This window comes from Martes martes (assembly GCF_963455335.1).
Source record: "Martes martes genome assembly, chromosome: 9".
NCBI lineage: Eukaryota > Metazoa > Chordata > Mammalia > Carnivora > Mustelidae > Martes > Martes martes.
Window position 1 is genome coordinate 115,112,875 of NC_137896.1, and position 17,974 is coordinate 115,130,848.

Consider the following 17,974-nt stretch of genomic DNA (forward strand, 5'->3'; position numbering starts at 1 on the left):
GTCTTAAATTCCAGACTGCAATAGGCAGTTTCATCCGTAAAAACGACCCGTATTTTTTTTAAAAGTGTGAGAACCACTGATTAAGGATAAAAGACTGTATTTTCTTTTTAATCTTTAAAAGAATTCCTTGAGATCCAGTGGCATCTTGGCCTATATATATATAGTTTAATATCTAGGAAGATAGAAAAGTCCTAAATATGTCCTCCTGTGTCCTCTCCACAACTCAGTGGAGGCTGAATTTTCTTGAGGACAGGCCAAGTCTTTCCTGCTTAATTAGAGATAAGGCTTTAAAATACCCAGAGAAAGACAACATAGTAACTTAAAACAACAATAAATGAAATTGGTTACTATTATACCCTTTTCTTTTCTTTTTTCTTTTTTTTTTAAGATTTTATTTATTTATTTGACAGAGCGATCACAAGTAGGCAGAGAGGCAGGCAGAGAGAGAAGGGGAAGCAGACTCCCTGCTAAGCAGAGAGCCCGATGCAGGGCTCAATCCCAGGACCCTGAGATCATGACCTGAGCCGAAGGCAGAGGCTTATTAAGTGCCCCTATTATACCCTTTTCTTATGAAAAAGAAGTTGAGAAAAAAGGGTCTAGTGGATATATTTGTATCCTAAAAGAGGACAGAGAATATACAGAACAGGAAGGGGATTTCTTTTTTTTTTTAATTTGACAGAAAGATCACAAGTAGGCAGAGAGTCAGGCAGAGGGAAAAGCAGGCTCCCAGCTGAGCAGAGAGCCCGATGTGGGCCTCGATCCCAGGACCCTGAGATCATGACCTGAGCCGAAGGCAGAGGCTTAACCCACTAAGCCACCCAGGTGCCCAGGAAGGAAATTTTAAAATGACGTTTTGTTCTTCATAAGATTTCACTGGCTATTTGGGGGTTTAATTTTGTGGTTCCATAAAAATTATAAGAAATTATATAAAAGTAAAAGGCTGACACTTATAATATATAACGTGACTTAAAATATAAAGCTCTAGGATGGAAGGGTGAATAATAATGACCTCTTGGGGTTGCCCATCATAAAGTCTATGATCTGGAAACCAGGAATTCTAGGTTCTGGTGTGCTACTGATTCAGAGTGAATGACCTTAGTGGTGGACCATTACTCTTACTTGTTTCAGCGATTTCATCTGAAGAACAGAAGTTTAGACGGAGTGATTTCTAAGTTCCTTCATGTTTTAAAATTCTGTGATTCAATCCCAGGCTACCTACCTGTGAAATCAGTCCCTTCTGGGAATAGGAGGAGTTGCAGTGGTTCACGGATATCACAAAAATAATCAATTATGTCTTCAAAATGGCTCTGGTCATCCTTCCATTTCCTATGAATGAAGATATAGGCAGCAGCCTGCATGGCCCAACCTAGAATCAATTTAACAAGCATTTACATATAATTTTATTGTTAATATCCACATATTATTGAATTTTTCAATTTTTTATTATGAATTATCTACTATCCTAATAAGGATCTCATGATATACCTTAAATTCAGCACTGATCTTGGGTTAAGTAACACATACACCAGAAAATATTCTTGCTAAATTCATGGGTATGTAAAATTCTCAAAAACCTCTTTTCAAGTCAAACCTAGCTATTAAAATAGCAAGGAAAAAAACTTCCCTAATATTGGCAGTAACTCCTCCAGTTTTAATGATCCTAACTAGACATTTTAAACAAGATATCTACAAGAGATATACAATATGTTATCAGGCTTACAAAACAGTAAGGAAGGGATTGTTCTAATGTCATGTATATACAAGTATTTCCCCTTCTGTACTACTCAACCTATAAATTCAATGGCTATTTTCAAAGTTAGCCACTTCTTTAGATTTTATTTAAAAGGGAAAAGGTGTAATGGGTACTAAACACATTAACTAGAATACATACTGTGATCACGTTTCCTTTATATTTAGAGCAAATCAATCTTGCTACTGAACACTGAAGGAGGTCATTTTAGATGAGCCATGTTTCACCTAACCAGCCATCCCTCCCTGGCCAGAAATGACTAGAACTACTGGTATAGTTGACTCAGCCAACCTATAGTCTGTTCTATAGTCTATAAAGCATGAGACACTTAGCCCAAACACAGTAACTATGATGGCCAATCAAATGATCTGTCAGAAATTTTACCTGGGACCATGGAGAAAATACACTGGCAATATGAAAGCAAACAGATGGGCAAGACGGCAGATAACATGCCAGCAGCAGTTGAGGGAAGATAAAAACAGCACATTGCAGGGAAGATCTAAAATCTTGCTGCTGAGATGCCTATAGCTGATTTTAATCTGGAACAGAAGACATTTTTAGTCTCCACAAATGCTGGCCGGTCTATGGATCCATCTCTTGGATCTCCATAGGAGTCCGTCTCCCTTACGGCCATGTGTATCTTTACAACATACTTTCACTGTTTCAACTACAGGGAGTAAGTGATAGCTCCTTGCAAACAAAGAACACAACTAAAACAGTAACTGTCATCATTTGGTAAATACAATGGCACCCTGGGAATATATAAAATGATAATTAAATCATTTGTTAATCACTTAAAAAACTGTAAGACGATTTGATTTAAGTCCAAACTAGAATCCTATAGTCTACAAATATAAATGAAGGTACACTTGACAAGCCACTTTAGTATAGGTCTTGCGCTTATAGAACCAATTACTACTCACCCACTGTACTGTCAGTCATATCCATCAGTGTTAGACTAGATCCCCACACTTAGCCTTCCTACTCGTCTCTCTCGCTTCACCTGAGGACACCTAGGCCCACGGTGTTTGTAAGCAGCGTAGCTCTGGAGTGAGACTGCCTGGGTTAGAATCACAGCTCTGCCACAAAACAGCTGTTCAGTCTTTGTCCCTCACTGACCCAAATGTAAAAATTAGCACAACGTGATGGTAGTATTTACCTGATAGGGATTGTTCTAAGAAGTAAGACTGCTTAGCACAAAGTGTCAGTAAATAATAACTATTATTGTTATTGAGATTAAGAAGTTTTAATAATACTATTACATCAAGGAACATAAATATGTAACCAAAAAGTTCCCAGTCACAGTAGTAAAACAAAAATGTACAAAAATAAAAATAACCTGTAGGCATCACATGAAGACAACTGGGAGGAAATGGTGAGAAACACAATGTTTCTGAACTTTGACCCACATACCAATCATCTCCAAATTTTTAATTTATTAGTTGCATATAATTACAATCAAAATTCCAATGGCATGAGGGTGTATGAGAATTTGGCTATTTGAGTCTAAAAATTATCTATAATAATAAAGAAGTGAAAATATCCAAGATAATTTTGAAACAGAAGAATGAGTAGGAGAGACTCACACCATTAACTATTTAATGTATTATAAAGCAACCATGAGTAAGCCAGAACAATGCATCTACAGAAACAGGCAAATGGAAAAGAACGTAAGACCTAGGAAAAAAAGCCCCTGAGTGTGTTAAAAATTTGGCATAGGATAACGACACAATTTCGTAACAGAAGGTAAAACCTGAGTTGGGATTTTCTTTTTTAAATCGTTTTTTAAAAGATTTATGGGGCGCCTGGGTGGCTCAGTGCATTAAAAGATTTATTTATTTGAGAGAGAGGAGATAGAATCCCAAGCAGACGACCCATTGACTGTGAAGCTTGGTGTGGAGCTCAATTCCACAACCCTGAGATCATGACCTGAGCCAAAATCAAGACTTGGATGTTTAACCGACTGAGCCACACACATGCCCCCTTTTTAAACATTTCTACTGAGGTATAAGCTAAAGTGTGCAGATATTAAGTATGTAGGTGTAGAGCTTAATAACATGTGGCCACCATCCAGATTAAGGTGCTGAACATTTCCAGCATCCCAGAAGATTCCCATTTGCCCCCCTGCCAGTGAGTTACCGCCTCTGTTCCCTGCTTCCCAAGGAAACCATTATTTTGACTTCTTTCATCATAAAGCATATAAATGAATTCACACGGTAGGTATCCTTTCATCTTTGGCTCCTTTTGCTCAATTTCAGTCAATGAGATTCATCCGTGTAATTATAGGTAGCAGTATTTTCTATGCATTGCTGTTTAACAGTCCATTAGATGAATATACCCCAACTTATTTGTACTGCTGATGGAGAAATTTCTTGGTTATTAGGAATAAAGTTAGCATGGCTATTCTTGTATCTTTTGTTGAGCATAAGCACCTACTTTTCTTAAGTGAATACTCAGGAGTGAAGCAGCTACAGTACAGGATTTATATATGCCCAGCCTTAGTACACAGCTTTTTTTTTTTTTTTCTCAAAGTGATTATACCAACTGACATGCCCACCACCAACAGGTGAGTTTCTAACTGATCTATCTATGCCTTGCCAACACTAGATCTTATGGGACCTTTTAATTTTAGCTATTCATTCTTTTTAAAAGATTTTACTTATTCATTTGACAGAGAGAGAGAGCACAAGCAGGGGGAGCAGCAGGCAGACCCAGGAGGAGAAGCAGGCTCTCCACTGAATGGGGAGCCTGATTTGGGGCTCAATCCTGGGACCCTGGGATCACGACCTATGCTTAAGGCAGATGCTTAACTGGATGAGCCACCCAGGCACCCCAATTTTAGCCATTCTAATCCACGGATAATAGTGTGAGTTTGCATTTCTCTTATGATTAATGATGTTGACTGAGAGCCTTTTCATATGCAAAACAGCCACTGATTTTTTTGTGTGTGAAGTGCCTCTCCAAACTTTCTGCACACACAGACAGAAAATATATATATAATTCTAGGTTTCAAAGACATAATATGCCAAAGATCGTCTCTCAGTCTGAGGCTTAGTAGTGTCTTGCTATGAACCTAACATCTAATACTAATGAAGCCCAATTTACAAGTTGTGTCCTTGTGGCTCATGCTTTTTGAGTCTTGTTTAAGAAATTTTTGCCTAGGGGCACCTGGGTGGCTCAGTTGGTTAAGCAACTGCCTTTGGCTCAGGTCATGATCCTAGAGTCCCAAGATCTAGTCCCACATCCAGCTCCCTGCTCGGCAGGGGGTCTGCTTCTCCCTCTGACCTCTCCCCTCTCATTCTATCTCTCAAATAAATAGATAAAATTTAAAAAAAAAAAAAAAAGAAAGAAAGAAAAAAGAAATTTTTGCCTAGGGAACCCCGGGGTGGTTCAAGATGGGTAAGCGGCTACCTTTGCTCAGGTCATGATCCTGGAGTCCTGGAATAGTCTGCATCAGGCTCCCTGCTCTGTGGGGAACCTGCTTCTTCCTCTGCCTGCAGCTACCCCTGCTTGTGCGCAATCTCTCTGACAAATCTTTTTCTTTTTTCTTTTTTTAAAGAAATTTTTGCCTACCCCAATTTCTGAAGACATTATTCCATGTATTCTTCTAGAAGTTTTAGTGCTTTAACTTTCACATTTTGTTTTATAACCCATCTAAAAATACTTTTTGTATATCGTGTGAGGCAGAGGCTAAGATCCTTGTTTTCCATATGGATATTCAATTGCCAAGTATTGAAAGGACCATGAGATTGTTCATTTAAATAATCAAATGTTTGGGGCACCTGGCTGGCTCAGAAGGTTAGGCATCTGCCTTCGGCTCAGGTCATGATCCCAGGGTCCTGGGATCGGGCCCCGCATCTGGCTCCCTGCTCGGGCGGGGAGTCTGCTTCTCCCTCTCTCTCCCCATTGTCACCCCTGCTAGTGCTCTCTCACTCTGTCAGATAAATAAATGAAATCTTTTAAAAAAGAAAGAAAGAAAGAAAGAAATAATCAAATGTTTAAGAAACATTACACAATAAATGAAAACATACTGCTTTTAAAAAAAAGTCAAAGAAAATGTCGAACAATACAAAAGTATGTAGATTCAAACAAGAAAATACTCCATGTCCTTCAAGCCCAATCATCACTTCTCTTTAGTTGAACCACAGTTAACAGTTTGATATGAATTATTCTGCATTTTAAAAATTCATTACATATACAATTGGTGCTTTAAAAAAAACACTTAAAATCATATCTTATATACTGTTCTGTGATTTGTTTTCATTTATCATATATACATATGGATCTACTTCATTTTTTGATACCGACATTGTATGCTCTACCATTGCTTCTCAAAGCAGTTTTAATCTCTAAACCATTATTGACTAACAGTTTTGTAAAATGCAATAAAATGAATTACGAGAACAATGATCACACACTTGGAAGTTGTTAACAATGTCACAACACTATAAAAGTTTCCAAGTACTCTTCTTTTCTGCTCCCTTCTCTCAAGGTGGTTGGGTCCCAGTTTGCTAACTGGCTCTGTTATGGGAATGATCCTTCAGGTAGCCCTGTTCTGTTACACCATGACCTATTATCATTTAGAATGTACCCAATCTGAGAATCTGTCTTTAATGGAAAAGTTTATTCCATTCACATTATTAGGGGAACTGCTGTTTCTTTTACTGACATCATTTATGTTTCATGTTTGTTAGACTTCATGATTTCTGCCCATCTTTTTCCCCTTTTCTGTCTTTAGTTGAAATTACTAAGTTTTCTCCACCCCCTTTCTTTGTTCTCTAATGCAGAGGTCCACAAACTATGGACCAAACCCAGCCCACTGTCTCTGAATAGCCCACAAGTCAAGAAGAGTACTTTGTAATCTACGAAAATTATATGAAATTCAAATTTTATGTTTATAAACAAAGTTTGATTGGAGCTCAGCCACACCTACATGTTACAGAGACTGTCTATGGCTGCTTCTGAGCCGCAACCACAGAGCAGCACAGGTGTGGCAGAGAGACGGTATTGCCCACAAAGCCTAAAGTATTTAGTACCTAGCCCTTTATGGAGCAGTTTGTTAACCCCTACTCCAGTGGTTTGGAAATTATACACCCCATTTTGTTCTTTTAATGGACATCCTTGAAATTTTTTCCAACTTTTCATTTTTGACAAACATTTAAACTTCTATCAACATTGAGTTAAACAATAATCCTCTCCCCAAAAACCTATGCTTTCCTCTTGTGCTTTTCCAAATTTGCATAAATCATCCAATAGTTCCCCCAAAGTTGCTATTATTATTACTAACACATTCCTTATGCTTCACAGAAATAATTTTAATTGCTTGGACTTGACTCTAAGTTCACTGGCTTCCTTATCACTGTTTCTTTTATCTTATGGTCTTCTGTTAGTCCTCCTGAAGGAATTCCTTTCAAAACATGTTTGAATCTTTGCATTCCTAAAATCTATTTATTTGTTCTCAAGTTTTTGGAGGCTAGTTTGGCTAAAAACAAAACTTGAAATTCCAAATCATTTTCCCTTGAGATTTCAAAGCTATTTTTCCACGGTCTTCCATCATCTGACAGGGCTGCTAAGACATCTGACATCAATCTGATCTGTGTAGATAACCTAATCTTTTCCCCCCTCTGGAAGCTTGCATGGTTTACTCTTGGTTTCATGGAATGTTCCCCGTGTGAGTCTAGGTATGGGACTTTTTCATTAATTCTGCTCAGCAGGGGCGCCTGGGTGGCTCAGTGGGTCAAGCCTCTGCCTTCGGCTCAGGTCATGATCCCAGGGTCCTGGGATGGAGCCCCACATCGGGCTCTGTGCTCAGCAGGGAGCCCGCTCCCCCCCCCCCTTTCTGCCTGCCTCTCTGCCTACTTGTGATCTCGGTCTGTCAAATAAATAAATAAAATCTTAAAAAAAAATTCTGCTCAGCAGTTGCTACATTCTTCCAATATGAGTCTTTCTTTTAACACTGGGGATATTTCTTCCATTAGTTAAGAAAATACATTACTGTCCTCTTCATTCTCTCTATCTGGAACTTAGGTTAGCTAGCTAGCTGTTAACTTCTGGACCTGTCCTCTCATACTTTTCATCTCTTTTCAAATGACACTGGCTCAAGGAAAATCCACTGGTCTGATCATTCGCCTCACTAATTTGATTCTCAGTCTGGTCTACTAACAGTTTATTTCAGCAAGTGTCTCCTTAATTTTTAGGATTTACAATTTTTCTTTAAAGATTTATTTCAGAGAGAGCATACAGGAGACAGCATCTCATGCAGACTCCCTGCTGAATGCAGAGCCCAATGTGGGGCTCCATCTCAGGACCCTGAGATCACAACCTGAGCCAAATCAAGAGTCAGACTCTTAACCGACTGATCCACGCAGGCATCCCCAATTGGTTCTTTTTATAGCAGTCAACTGTTAGGACAAACAACAAAAAATATAAGTTATGACAAATATGAAGAGTTAATTTTTTTTAAAGATTTTACTTGGCTACTTGACAAACAGAGATCACAAGTAGGCAGAGAGACAGGCAGAGAGAGAGGGGGAAGCAGGCTCCCTGCTGAGCAGAGAGCGGGATGCAGGGCTCGATCCCAGGACCCTGTGATCATGACCTGAGCCGAAGGCAGAGGCTTTAACCCACTGAGACACCCAGGCACCCCAAAGAGTTAACAATTTTAATAAAAATGCTTATTGAAAATACATTATATGTTTATAAAAAAACAAAAAAATTTTTTTAAATGCTTATTGAATGGTTGCTATGTGCCCGATACCATTGTAAGCATTTTTCATTAATTCAATGAATTCTCAAGACAACCTTATGAATTAGGTAAATTGTCCTATTTTATGGATGAGGAAACTGAGGCACACTGCGACTCAAAGAGCAAATAAGTGGTAAAGCCCGGTTTCAGACACAAGCAGTTTGGCTACAAAGCTGATGTTTTTAACCAGTCACCAAACAGTCTCTCAGCAATATGTACTTGAATCTCTCTAAAATTAGTAGGTAAACATAGTTTAAGTTCTCCTAGGGGAATTATGTATTCCTCAGAGATTAAACTTCCCATTTTTTAATATTAGACTCTCCTTAAAGTGGTACATTTTCCACAAATGTTAAGTCTAGATTGTCTTCCTATGTATAAAGAATGTTCTAGACTGAGCAATACTGAGAGGTAGAAGCTATTTGTCCATTCCAAGTGAGACCATCTGTTGCTTCCCTGGGGGAAGGGCGCTACAGTAGCAAGACCTCTGGGGTTGTGCCATGAAACTTTTCTGAATAGTCTGTGTGTTTCAGAAATCACAGAAAGGGAAGTAAAATGGCTGCACTAGTCTAGCTCTTGGATCTCTCCTCTGAAGATGATTCTTCCCCTCTGTGCCCCCCTCTGTGCCTCTGTCTTCTCATATCCATTTATACATCACTTATGCATCTGAATCTTTTCTACTCCCTTGAACTTAAACATTTTTCTCCCTTTCATAAAAATCATAAGAACAAATTCAGAGTGAATTTCTTTGTCCATGTCACTGCCATCAATGCATACTTTGTGTTTAAAGCAACACCTAGAGTTTTCTTAACATTGTGGAGATCCTCAAACATATATTTTTGTGGTATTTATTTCATACATCTATGGCTGGATAAATAATTGAGCTACTAATCCTGTCCTCTGAAACTCATCTGTATTACTTGGGTGTTTTGTGTTTTTTTTCCCCCAAACTTTTCCATTGGAAGACAGTCCATCTATCACCTGAATTTCTCAGACAAGGGCTGGGAGTCTGGCAGGTTTATAAAGACAGATTCTGTGGATGCTGGCATGACTCTGTTACCACTGTTTTCTTTCTAAAACCTCACTGAAGTTATCAACATTGCCTTCTCCTCAAAGCAGACAGGAGTCATCCCCGAGCATCCTCTATTGCTGAAAACTATTGCATAACTTTAGAACCTGGTTTTCCTTGGCTTAAATTCTCTTTTATCAAGTTTTTGAGTTCTCAAAAACAAAACAACAACAACAACAAAATAACCTGAGTATTTTTGACATTATGCATTCTTTCTAATTAAAAAAAGTATGCTCTGGGGTGCCTGGGTGGCTCAGGTGCATAACTGTTTGCCTTTGGCTCAGGTCATGCTTCCAGGGTCCTGGGATTGAGCCCCATGCTACTCCTTCACCCATTGCCACTCTCCCTGCTTGTGCTCCCTTGCTCTGTCAAATAAATAAATAAAATCTTTTTTTAAAAAAGTAAGCTCTTGGGGCTCCTGGGTAGTGTCGTCAGTTAAGCGTCTGACTCTTAGGGTCTTAGGCTCAGGTCTGCTCTCAGGGTTGTGAGATCAAGCCCTGTGGTGGGCTCTGTGTTCAGCAAGGAGTCTACTTGGGTTTCTCTCTCCCTCTCCTTCTGCCCCCTCCCCCCAACAAATAAGTAACATCTTTAAAAAAAAAAATAAGCTCTTTATACATTTTTTTCTTTTTTCATTTTAGCGTAGATGGATATAGTTAAGGGAATCATAAAAATATCTGCAATTACTCACCTAGTGCTCTAAAAACTAGATTTAAAGATAACTTGATCTGATGTCTCCCTGTTGTCCATGTAGTCATTAATTCATATGGTATCTACTATGGCACTATACATGTGACACCAGAAACCAAATGCAATGTGGAACAGAAAAACTGTTCTCTTTACTTTATTTTCAATGCTGAATAGAGGGTATGAATGCAATCAAGGAAATGCTATCCGTAGGCCTCTATTAAATGAGAATGAGTGATATAAACAGATGCACATTTTTGTATAAACTTAAATCACAGCAATCATGAACAAATACTGTATTTACTGAGGGTGTAGTTATGCATAACAATAATTTACATATAAATCCAGAACAAGTAGTTATTCCTTAAAATTTCAACCTAGGTCAGGGTGCTAAACATTACACAAAGTTAGGGAAACCCTAAGCCCTATCTTCTTTGAATTCAACATTTTATATTATATAATGCTGTCTATATCCCTATTCTAAGTTGATTAACTTCCAAGATAAAAACAACCCTCACTGCAAATTTCATAGAGTCCACAAAGAGATTATCATACCTACCTGCAGAGAGCAGAAAGTCTTGCTTGGCACTGAAGAAATACCTAGTTACTGACAGCTTTTGTTGGCAAGGTAAGGCTCCTTGGTTGTACTTTTTGAGTTCACCCTATTGTGGGACTAAAACCTGTCTTTCATACTGTACAAGATTTGCCATTTATTCAATTTTCTAGATGAACTGCCATCTAAGAAATCCATCCCTATGGAAAATGAATTCCTCAGTAAGTACATTACTAGCTCTGCACGCTGACAGGGCTGGTAACAACTAGCATGTGGTGGGCAGAATAACAACCCCCACAAAAGACGTCTACATCCTAATTCCTGTGAATATGTGACATGGCAAAAAAGAATCAGCTGAAATTAAGATAGAAGATTATCCTAGATTAGTCTACAGGGCCCAGTATAATCATAGGGGTCCTTAAAGAGGAAAAGGGAAGCAGGAAAAGACTCATGTTAAAGAGAGAGGGACTCAACTGGTCCTTGCTTGCTTTAAAGGTAGAGAAAGGAGGCCAAAAGCCAAGGACTGAGCATCCAACTGAAGCCAGAAAAGTCAAGGAAAAGATTCTATATAGAATGTACAGAAAGAAACCAGTCCTGCCAGTGCCTTGATTTTAACCCAGTGGGTGCTACTCAGACTTGTGACCTCCAGAACTGCAAATGATAAATGTGTACTTTTTTTGTTAAGATTTTATTTGACAGAGAGAGAGATCACAAGTAGGCAGAGAGGCAGGCAGAGAGAGGAGGAAGCAGGCTCCCTGCTGAACAGAGAGCCCGATGCGGGGCTCGATTCCAGGACCCTGAGATCATGACTTGAGCCAAAGGCAGAGGCTTAACCCACTGAACCACCCAGGTGCCCCAGATAAATGTGTACTGTTTAAGCCACTCCATTCATGGTACAAGCACTAATAGGAAACTACTACAGAGCACCATCAGTGCCGAAATCTTAGTTTCTAATAGCATTCTTGAAAAAAATGGAACTAGGATTCCTTAGAGAAATGCTGAGTCCAGAGCTACGGTAGGGAAAATACAAGAATCTTGTACCGCTAGAAAGTTAAAAGGAAAAAAAAAAAAAGATGGAAGCCCAAAAGGACACAAGAGCCAACCTGCAAGGTACCCTACTGGCCAAAGTCATACAACGTCAACAACAAAATAAATAATACTGAATTATAACCCAAAGAAAAAAGTATCAACAAGTTCATACTGGCATAATTAAGTGAGTAAATAAATGAGAAGGGACAAATCTTCTTTACAGAATTATAAATAAATTATGTACATACATCTCACTGCAGGAAGTAAAGCTTAGTGCCCCCTCCCCAGCCATTGTATGTGGGCTGTTGTTAGTGAATTAAAAATAGATAAAAAGGAAAAACAGCAACTTCATAGTGGAGAAACATGGCAGGAACCACCTTAAACCAAATGATCACAGTTAGCATCATCAGTGATAAGCCATGTTGATATCATGGACCTCCCTGATGAGAAGAGCACTTCGTTTCTGTGGTGCTTTTCCCTAAAACCGATAACCCCCATCAAATCATGAGAAAATATATAAACTCAAATTGAAGAACATTCTATGAAATATCCAACCAGTACTCTTCAAAAATATCAAAACAAGGAGACTTTCATAGAATGAAGACTAAGGAAACATGGTGACTAAAAGAAATTACAGGATCCTCAACTGGATCCTAGAACAGAAAGGGCATCTGAAATCTGAGAGAGGTCTGTGGTCAACAGTACTGTACCCATGTTAATCTCTTACTTTGACACATGTCCCAAGGAATCTGGGTGAAGAAAATAAAAAAAATTTTTGTACTATCTTTGCAAATTTTCTATAAATCTAAAATTATTCCATATAAAAAGGTATTTAAGAATCAACTATTTGTTGATCCAAAGTTTTGCTTCATTTAAAATACATACATACATACACACAATAATGACCCCTTTCCATTCTAAATTCAAAGACATTAATATTCTTATCTGAGATTCACTTACTATACCATAAATAGTTAAAGATTATCAGTAACAACATTTCTAAGATACAGTTTTGGCATTATTTTTATTGTGGAAGAACATTTCTAATTCTTGGCTACATCATATGTCCGTGCCTGGTGTTCATTACACAATAGTATAACAACTCAGAAATATCTGACTTCAAGCACAAGGAAAATATTTTCTATGTGACTTATGATAAGGAATAAACAAGAGAAAAAAGGTTTTTTTTAACTCCCTTAATGATGACATATATAATAAATGTAACAGCCAATTCATTTTTTCTTCAGCACTGCAATGTTGCCTTTGTCTGTTAAAAAAAAAAAAAAAAAAAGACAAACATTTTCAATTGAGGGACACCTCATTTAGCCACAAGTTGAAAGGACAACCGAAAGCACTGGAGTCAAATTACCTACTGACATTAAGTTTACAAAACAAACTACGAAGTACACTGGGTCCATCTCTCCTATCTTTTTACCATTATTATAAAGTACCCTTTACAAAGTTGGCTCAAACTGATCACTGAAAGATTTATTTTGTTTGTGCTTCTCCACTAAATGTAAAACAGACACAAAACCCTAAATCTCCCCCCAAATTCTTTCCCTGCTCTCTCCTAAAAAATCACTGTCATAAAAGCATTCTTTTTAGATAATTTTTGAAGCCTCAGCAAAGGAATTCCTCATATTCAGTAGACGCAGGGGGTACTAAAAGGTCTAGAATCAAAATATGCTTCATAGCTTACATCTGGGATGCCAAGCATCCTGAAGCAATGCAAATCTGACCAGAGTGTTAGAGACAGTGTACATCAATGGGACATCCAATTTAGGTAACCGCTTGGATTATAACTTCAATAAGTGATTCACTGAATGACCTTAAAGTCCAGAGTAATTTCTCCCACCCAAAGAAACTGTAAACCTCCAGAGAGAACAGGGCTTGAGTTTTGCTAAGAAGTCAGCTAACAAATTCGAAACAAAAGCTTCATTTAAATTACTTGGGTCTCAAGGCAATTCTAAAAAATTCCTTGGTTCTCAGTGTAATCCTAGAAAGAAGTATAATCCTAGTATACTGCCTGGCACATGATTTAACTGAATTGAACCTTTGTTCCCAATAGGTTTCTCTCCCTCCCCAACAACAACAAAAAAAAGCATCAAAACTCATCTCAGCTGATCAAGTTTGGCAACTGAAACTATAAAACCAACAATTACAAGAACTTATTTTGCAACTAGCAAAACTGCTAAGATGAAACTGATCTTCACTTTGTATCTGAAAATACACAGATATGAATGCGATATCTAACCACAGAACTAAAATACGTTTAACATACTCTGTTTCATTTGATGGTTTTCATAAAGATCTTGATTCATGATAAGCATTTAATAAAATTTACCGAATGAGTAAATCAATCACTGAATACTTTTCTTTAAGAGCGTGGTGAAATGAGGAAAGCAAGTTGTCGGCTATAAATAACAGAATACTAATCTGGAAGCCATATAAACAATCTGGATTTATGTTCCTCACATAAAATAAAGCTGGCCTCAAGGCTGGTTCAGAGGCCAGGCTCTCACATTCTACTCCGCCATCCCTTGGACACAAGACAGTTGCAGCAGCTCCAAGTATGATGCGCTCTAACAGTAACGTCCCAAGTAGGAAAGGGGCAGTTCCATCCTCCCTTCATCAAATCTTGCCCTTGGATGGAAGGAGGCAATTTTCCCCAGAGCCTCCTGACAGATTCTCTCCCTTTGGTCTCGAGACTGGTTATTAGGAGGCAGAGAAAGCCAGAATCAGGTACTTTTATCCTGTCACGGGATGTGTAGATAAATGGTTCACTGTCAAAATTAGTGAAAACAGCATCTCTGGCCTTTAGGTGTTTAGTAATAAATGCAACCACACCGGGAAGAAGGTTGCTGCTGTGAAATCTTTTATCATTTAGATACAACAGGAAGCCAGACACTGATCAATTTCTTGCGGCTAAGCCACAAGAAAGTTTGCTGTGAGAGTAACAGCTACAGTATAGTTATTAAGTAGTTAGGAATCCTTGACTAGAAGCCCCCTTTGAAGAAAGGATCCCCCTTTGAAGAAAGAGGGAGCTTCAAATATGCTCGCTGAAGAGATGTGTTCCAGCAAGGGCCAACAAGTTGTTAGCTTGAATGATGAGCACACTTACCAAATATAGGTAATAAAACTGACAACTTGGTTTACCAAAGAAACTAGTGGGACTGGAGTGTTAGGGATACCAAGTCTTGGGAGATACTTCTCCAATTAGAAATTTATTCCCCTTCTGAGTCATGAAGCAACATTAAGAATTTTGTTAAGTACAGTTGACATATATTGTTACAGGAGTTTCACAGTGATTTGACAATTCTATTATACCGTGCTCACACAACTGTAGCTACCGTCTGTCACCACACAGTGCTATTACAATGCAACTGACTATTTGACCTATATGCTGTACTCTTCATCCCTGTGACTTACTCATTCCGTAACTAGAAACCTATACCCCACACTCCTTTTACCTATTTTACCCAACTTCCACCCTTCCCATCTCTGGCAACCACCAGTTCTATTTATGGGTCTGTTCGTGCTTGGTCCACTTGTTTTTTAGATTCCACATACAAATACAATCATATGGTGTTTGTCTTTCTCTGCCTGACCTATTTCACTTAGCAATATACCCTCTAAATCCATCCACGTTGTCATGAATGGCAAGATTCCATTTTTATTGGGTGAGTAATATTCCATTGTATATGGGCAATTGTCTTGCCGTCCTTTCTTGGCTGATGTAAATAATGCTTCCATGAACACAGGGCTGCATATATTGTTTCAAATTAGTGGTTTTGGTTTCTTTGGGTTAATACCCAGTACTGCAATTACTGGATCCCACTTTTTTTTTAATTTGGGGGGGAAGCCCCATATTGTTTTCCCCAGTGGCTATACCAATTTGCATTCCCACCAAGAGGGTATGAGGGTTCTTTTTTTCCCATGCCCTTGCCAACACTTGCCATTTCTTATCTGTTTGATAGTAGCCATTCTGACTAATAGAAGGTGGTATCTCTGTGGTTTTGATTTGCATTTCCCTCATGATAGTGACCTTGAGCATCTTTTCATGTGTCTGTTGGCTATCTGTATGTCTTCTTTGGAGAAATGTCTGTTCATGTCTTCTGCCCAATTTTTAACTAGTTTGTTTGTTTGTTCAGTTACATAAGCTCTTTATACATTTTGGATATGAACCCCTTATCAGTTAAATCACTTACACGTATCTTCTGCCGTTCCTTAGTTTGCTTTTTTATTTTGTTGATAGTTTCCTTCACCGTATAAGAGCTTTTTATTTTGGTATAGTCCTAACAGTTTCTTTTGCTTTTGTTTACCTTGCCTGAAGAGACATATGTAGAAAAGCGTTACAAAGGCCATGTCAAAGAGAGTCCTGTCTGTGGTTTTTTTCTAGGAGTTTTATGGTTTCATGTCTCACAATTATCTATTTTGAGTTTATGTTTTGTGTATGGTGTAAGAAGGTGATCTTGTTTTCCCAGCACATTTATCTGTCTTTTCCCTATTGTATACTCTTGCCTCCTCTGTCATAGATTAGTTGACTATACACCTGGGTTTATTTCCGGGCTCACTCATCTGTTCCATTAATCTCTATGACTGTTTTTGTGTCAGTACCATACTGTTCTACTACAGCTGAGTAACATATCTTGAAATCTGGGATTATGATACCACCAGCTTTGTTTTTCTTAAGTTGTTCTTTTTGTTGTTTTGATTTGTTTTGTTTTTTGGTTTTTTGGGTTTTTTTTGTTTTTTGGCTATTTGGAATCTTTTTGTGGTTCCACACAAATTTTAGGATTTTTTTTTTCTAGTTCTGCAAAAAATGCTGTTGGTATTTTGAAAAGACTGCATAATCTGTAATTTACTTTGGCTAGCATGGGCAGTTTAACAACATAAATTCTTCCACTCCATGAGCATAAAATATCTTTCCCCATGTTTGTTATTAACCTTAATTTCTTCTTCAATGTTTTATGGTTTTCAGAGTACAGGTCTTTACCTCCCTGGCTAAGTTTATTCCAGGAGGACTTATTTATTCTTTTGGTGTAATTTTAAATGGATTTTTTTTCTTAATTCCTTTCTGCTACTCTGTATAGAAATAAATGCAACAGATTTATGCATATTTTAAATTTTGTATCCTGTGACTTTACTGAATTCATTTATCAGTTTTTTTAGCTTTTTGGTGGACTCTCGAGGGTTTTCTATATATAGTATCGTGTCATCTGCAAGTAGCAGCAGTTTTACTTCTTCCTTACCAATCTACATGCTTTTTATTTTTTTTCCCTTAGCTGATTGTTGTGGCTAGGATTTGTTGAATGAAGGTGGTAAGACATCCTTGTCTCATCCGTGATCTTAGAGGAAAAGCTCTGTTTTTCACCATGTGAATCATCAGTATGATGTTAGCTGTGGGTTTTTCATATATGGTCTTTATTATGTTGACCCCTAAACCCACATTTGTTTATAGAGTTTTTTATCATGAATGGATGTTTACTTTTGTCAAGTGCTTTTTCTTCATCTATTGAGATGACTGCACGATTTTTATCCCTCATTTTGTTAACGTAGTGTATCACAGTGATTGATTTGTGGATACTGAACCATCCTTGTATCTCGCTTGATCATGACGAAAGATACTTTTAATATATAGTATGAAATAAAAAGAAGGGTCCAGGGGCGCCTGGGTGGCTCAGAGGGTTAAAGCCTCTGCCTTCGGCTCAGGTCATGATCCCGGGGTCCTGGGATTGAGCCCCGCATCGGGCTCTCTGCTCAGCGGGGAGCCTGCTTCCCCCCATCTCTCTACCTGCCTCTCTGCCTACTTGTGATCTCTGTCAAATAAATAAATCTTTAAAAAAAAAAAAAAAAAAAGAAGGGTCCACCAAACTGGATGAAGTTAAAGACTTTCATGGCTTAAAGATTATTTTAGTTTTAGTGAATGTCAGATTAAAGTAGGAGGAAGCTGGGTAAGAGAGGAATTTTCCGTCTCATAGGAGATAAAGTTCAGTATTAATAAGCTGCAAATGTAAAGTTTAATATTAATAAACTGTAAATATCTCAATAGGAAAATATCCATTCTTTGTGCTTAATACAGAATAGTTATAAAAGGTAAGGTGACATAAATTTACTAATTCTTAAAGCTGCAGGAGCAGCATCATC

At 38.0% G+C, this 17,974-nt stretch overlaps 1 protein-coding gene across 2 annotated transcripts in view; it reads right to left on the reverse strand.

The window, feature by feature from the left end:
- The window catches only part of LCLAT1 (lysocardiolipin acyltransferase 1), a 182,117-nt gene that overhangs the window by 77,587 nt on the left and 86,556 nt on the right, over window positions 1–17,974 (reverse strand). For both annotated transcript variants that reach the window (XM_080814866.1, XM_080814867.1), the window contains one exon: window positions 1,220–1,366. In XM_080814866.1, coding sequence (XP_080670992.1) covers window positions 1,220–1,366 — 147 coding nt within the window. The remainder of the gene's footprint in view (window positions 1–1,219; window positions 1,367–17,974) is intronic.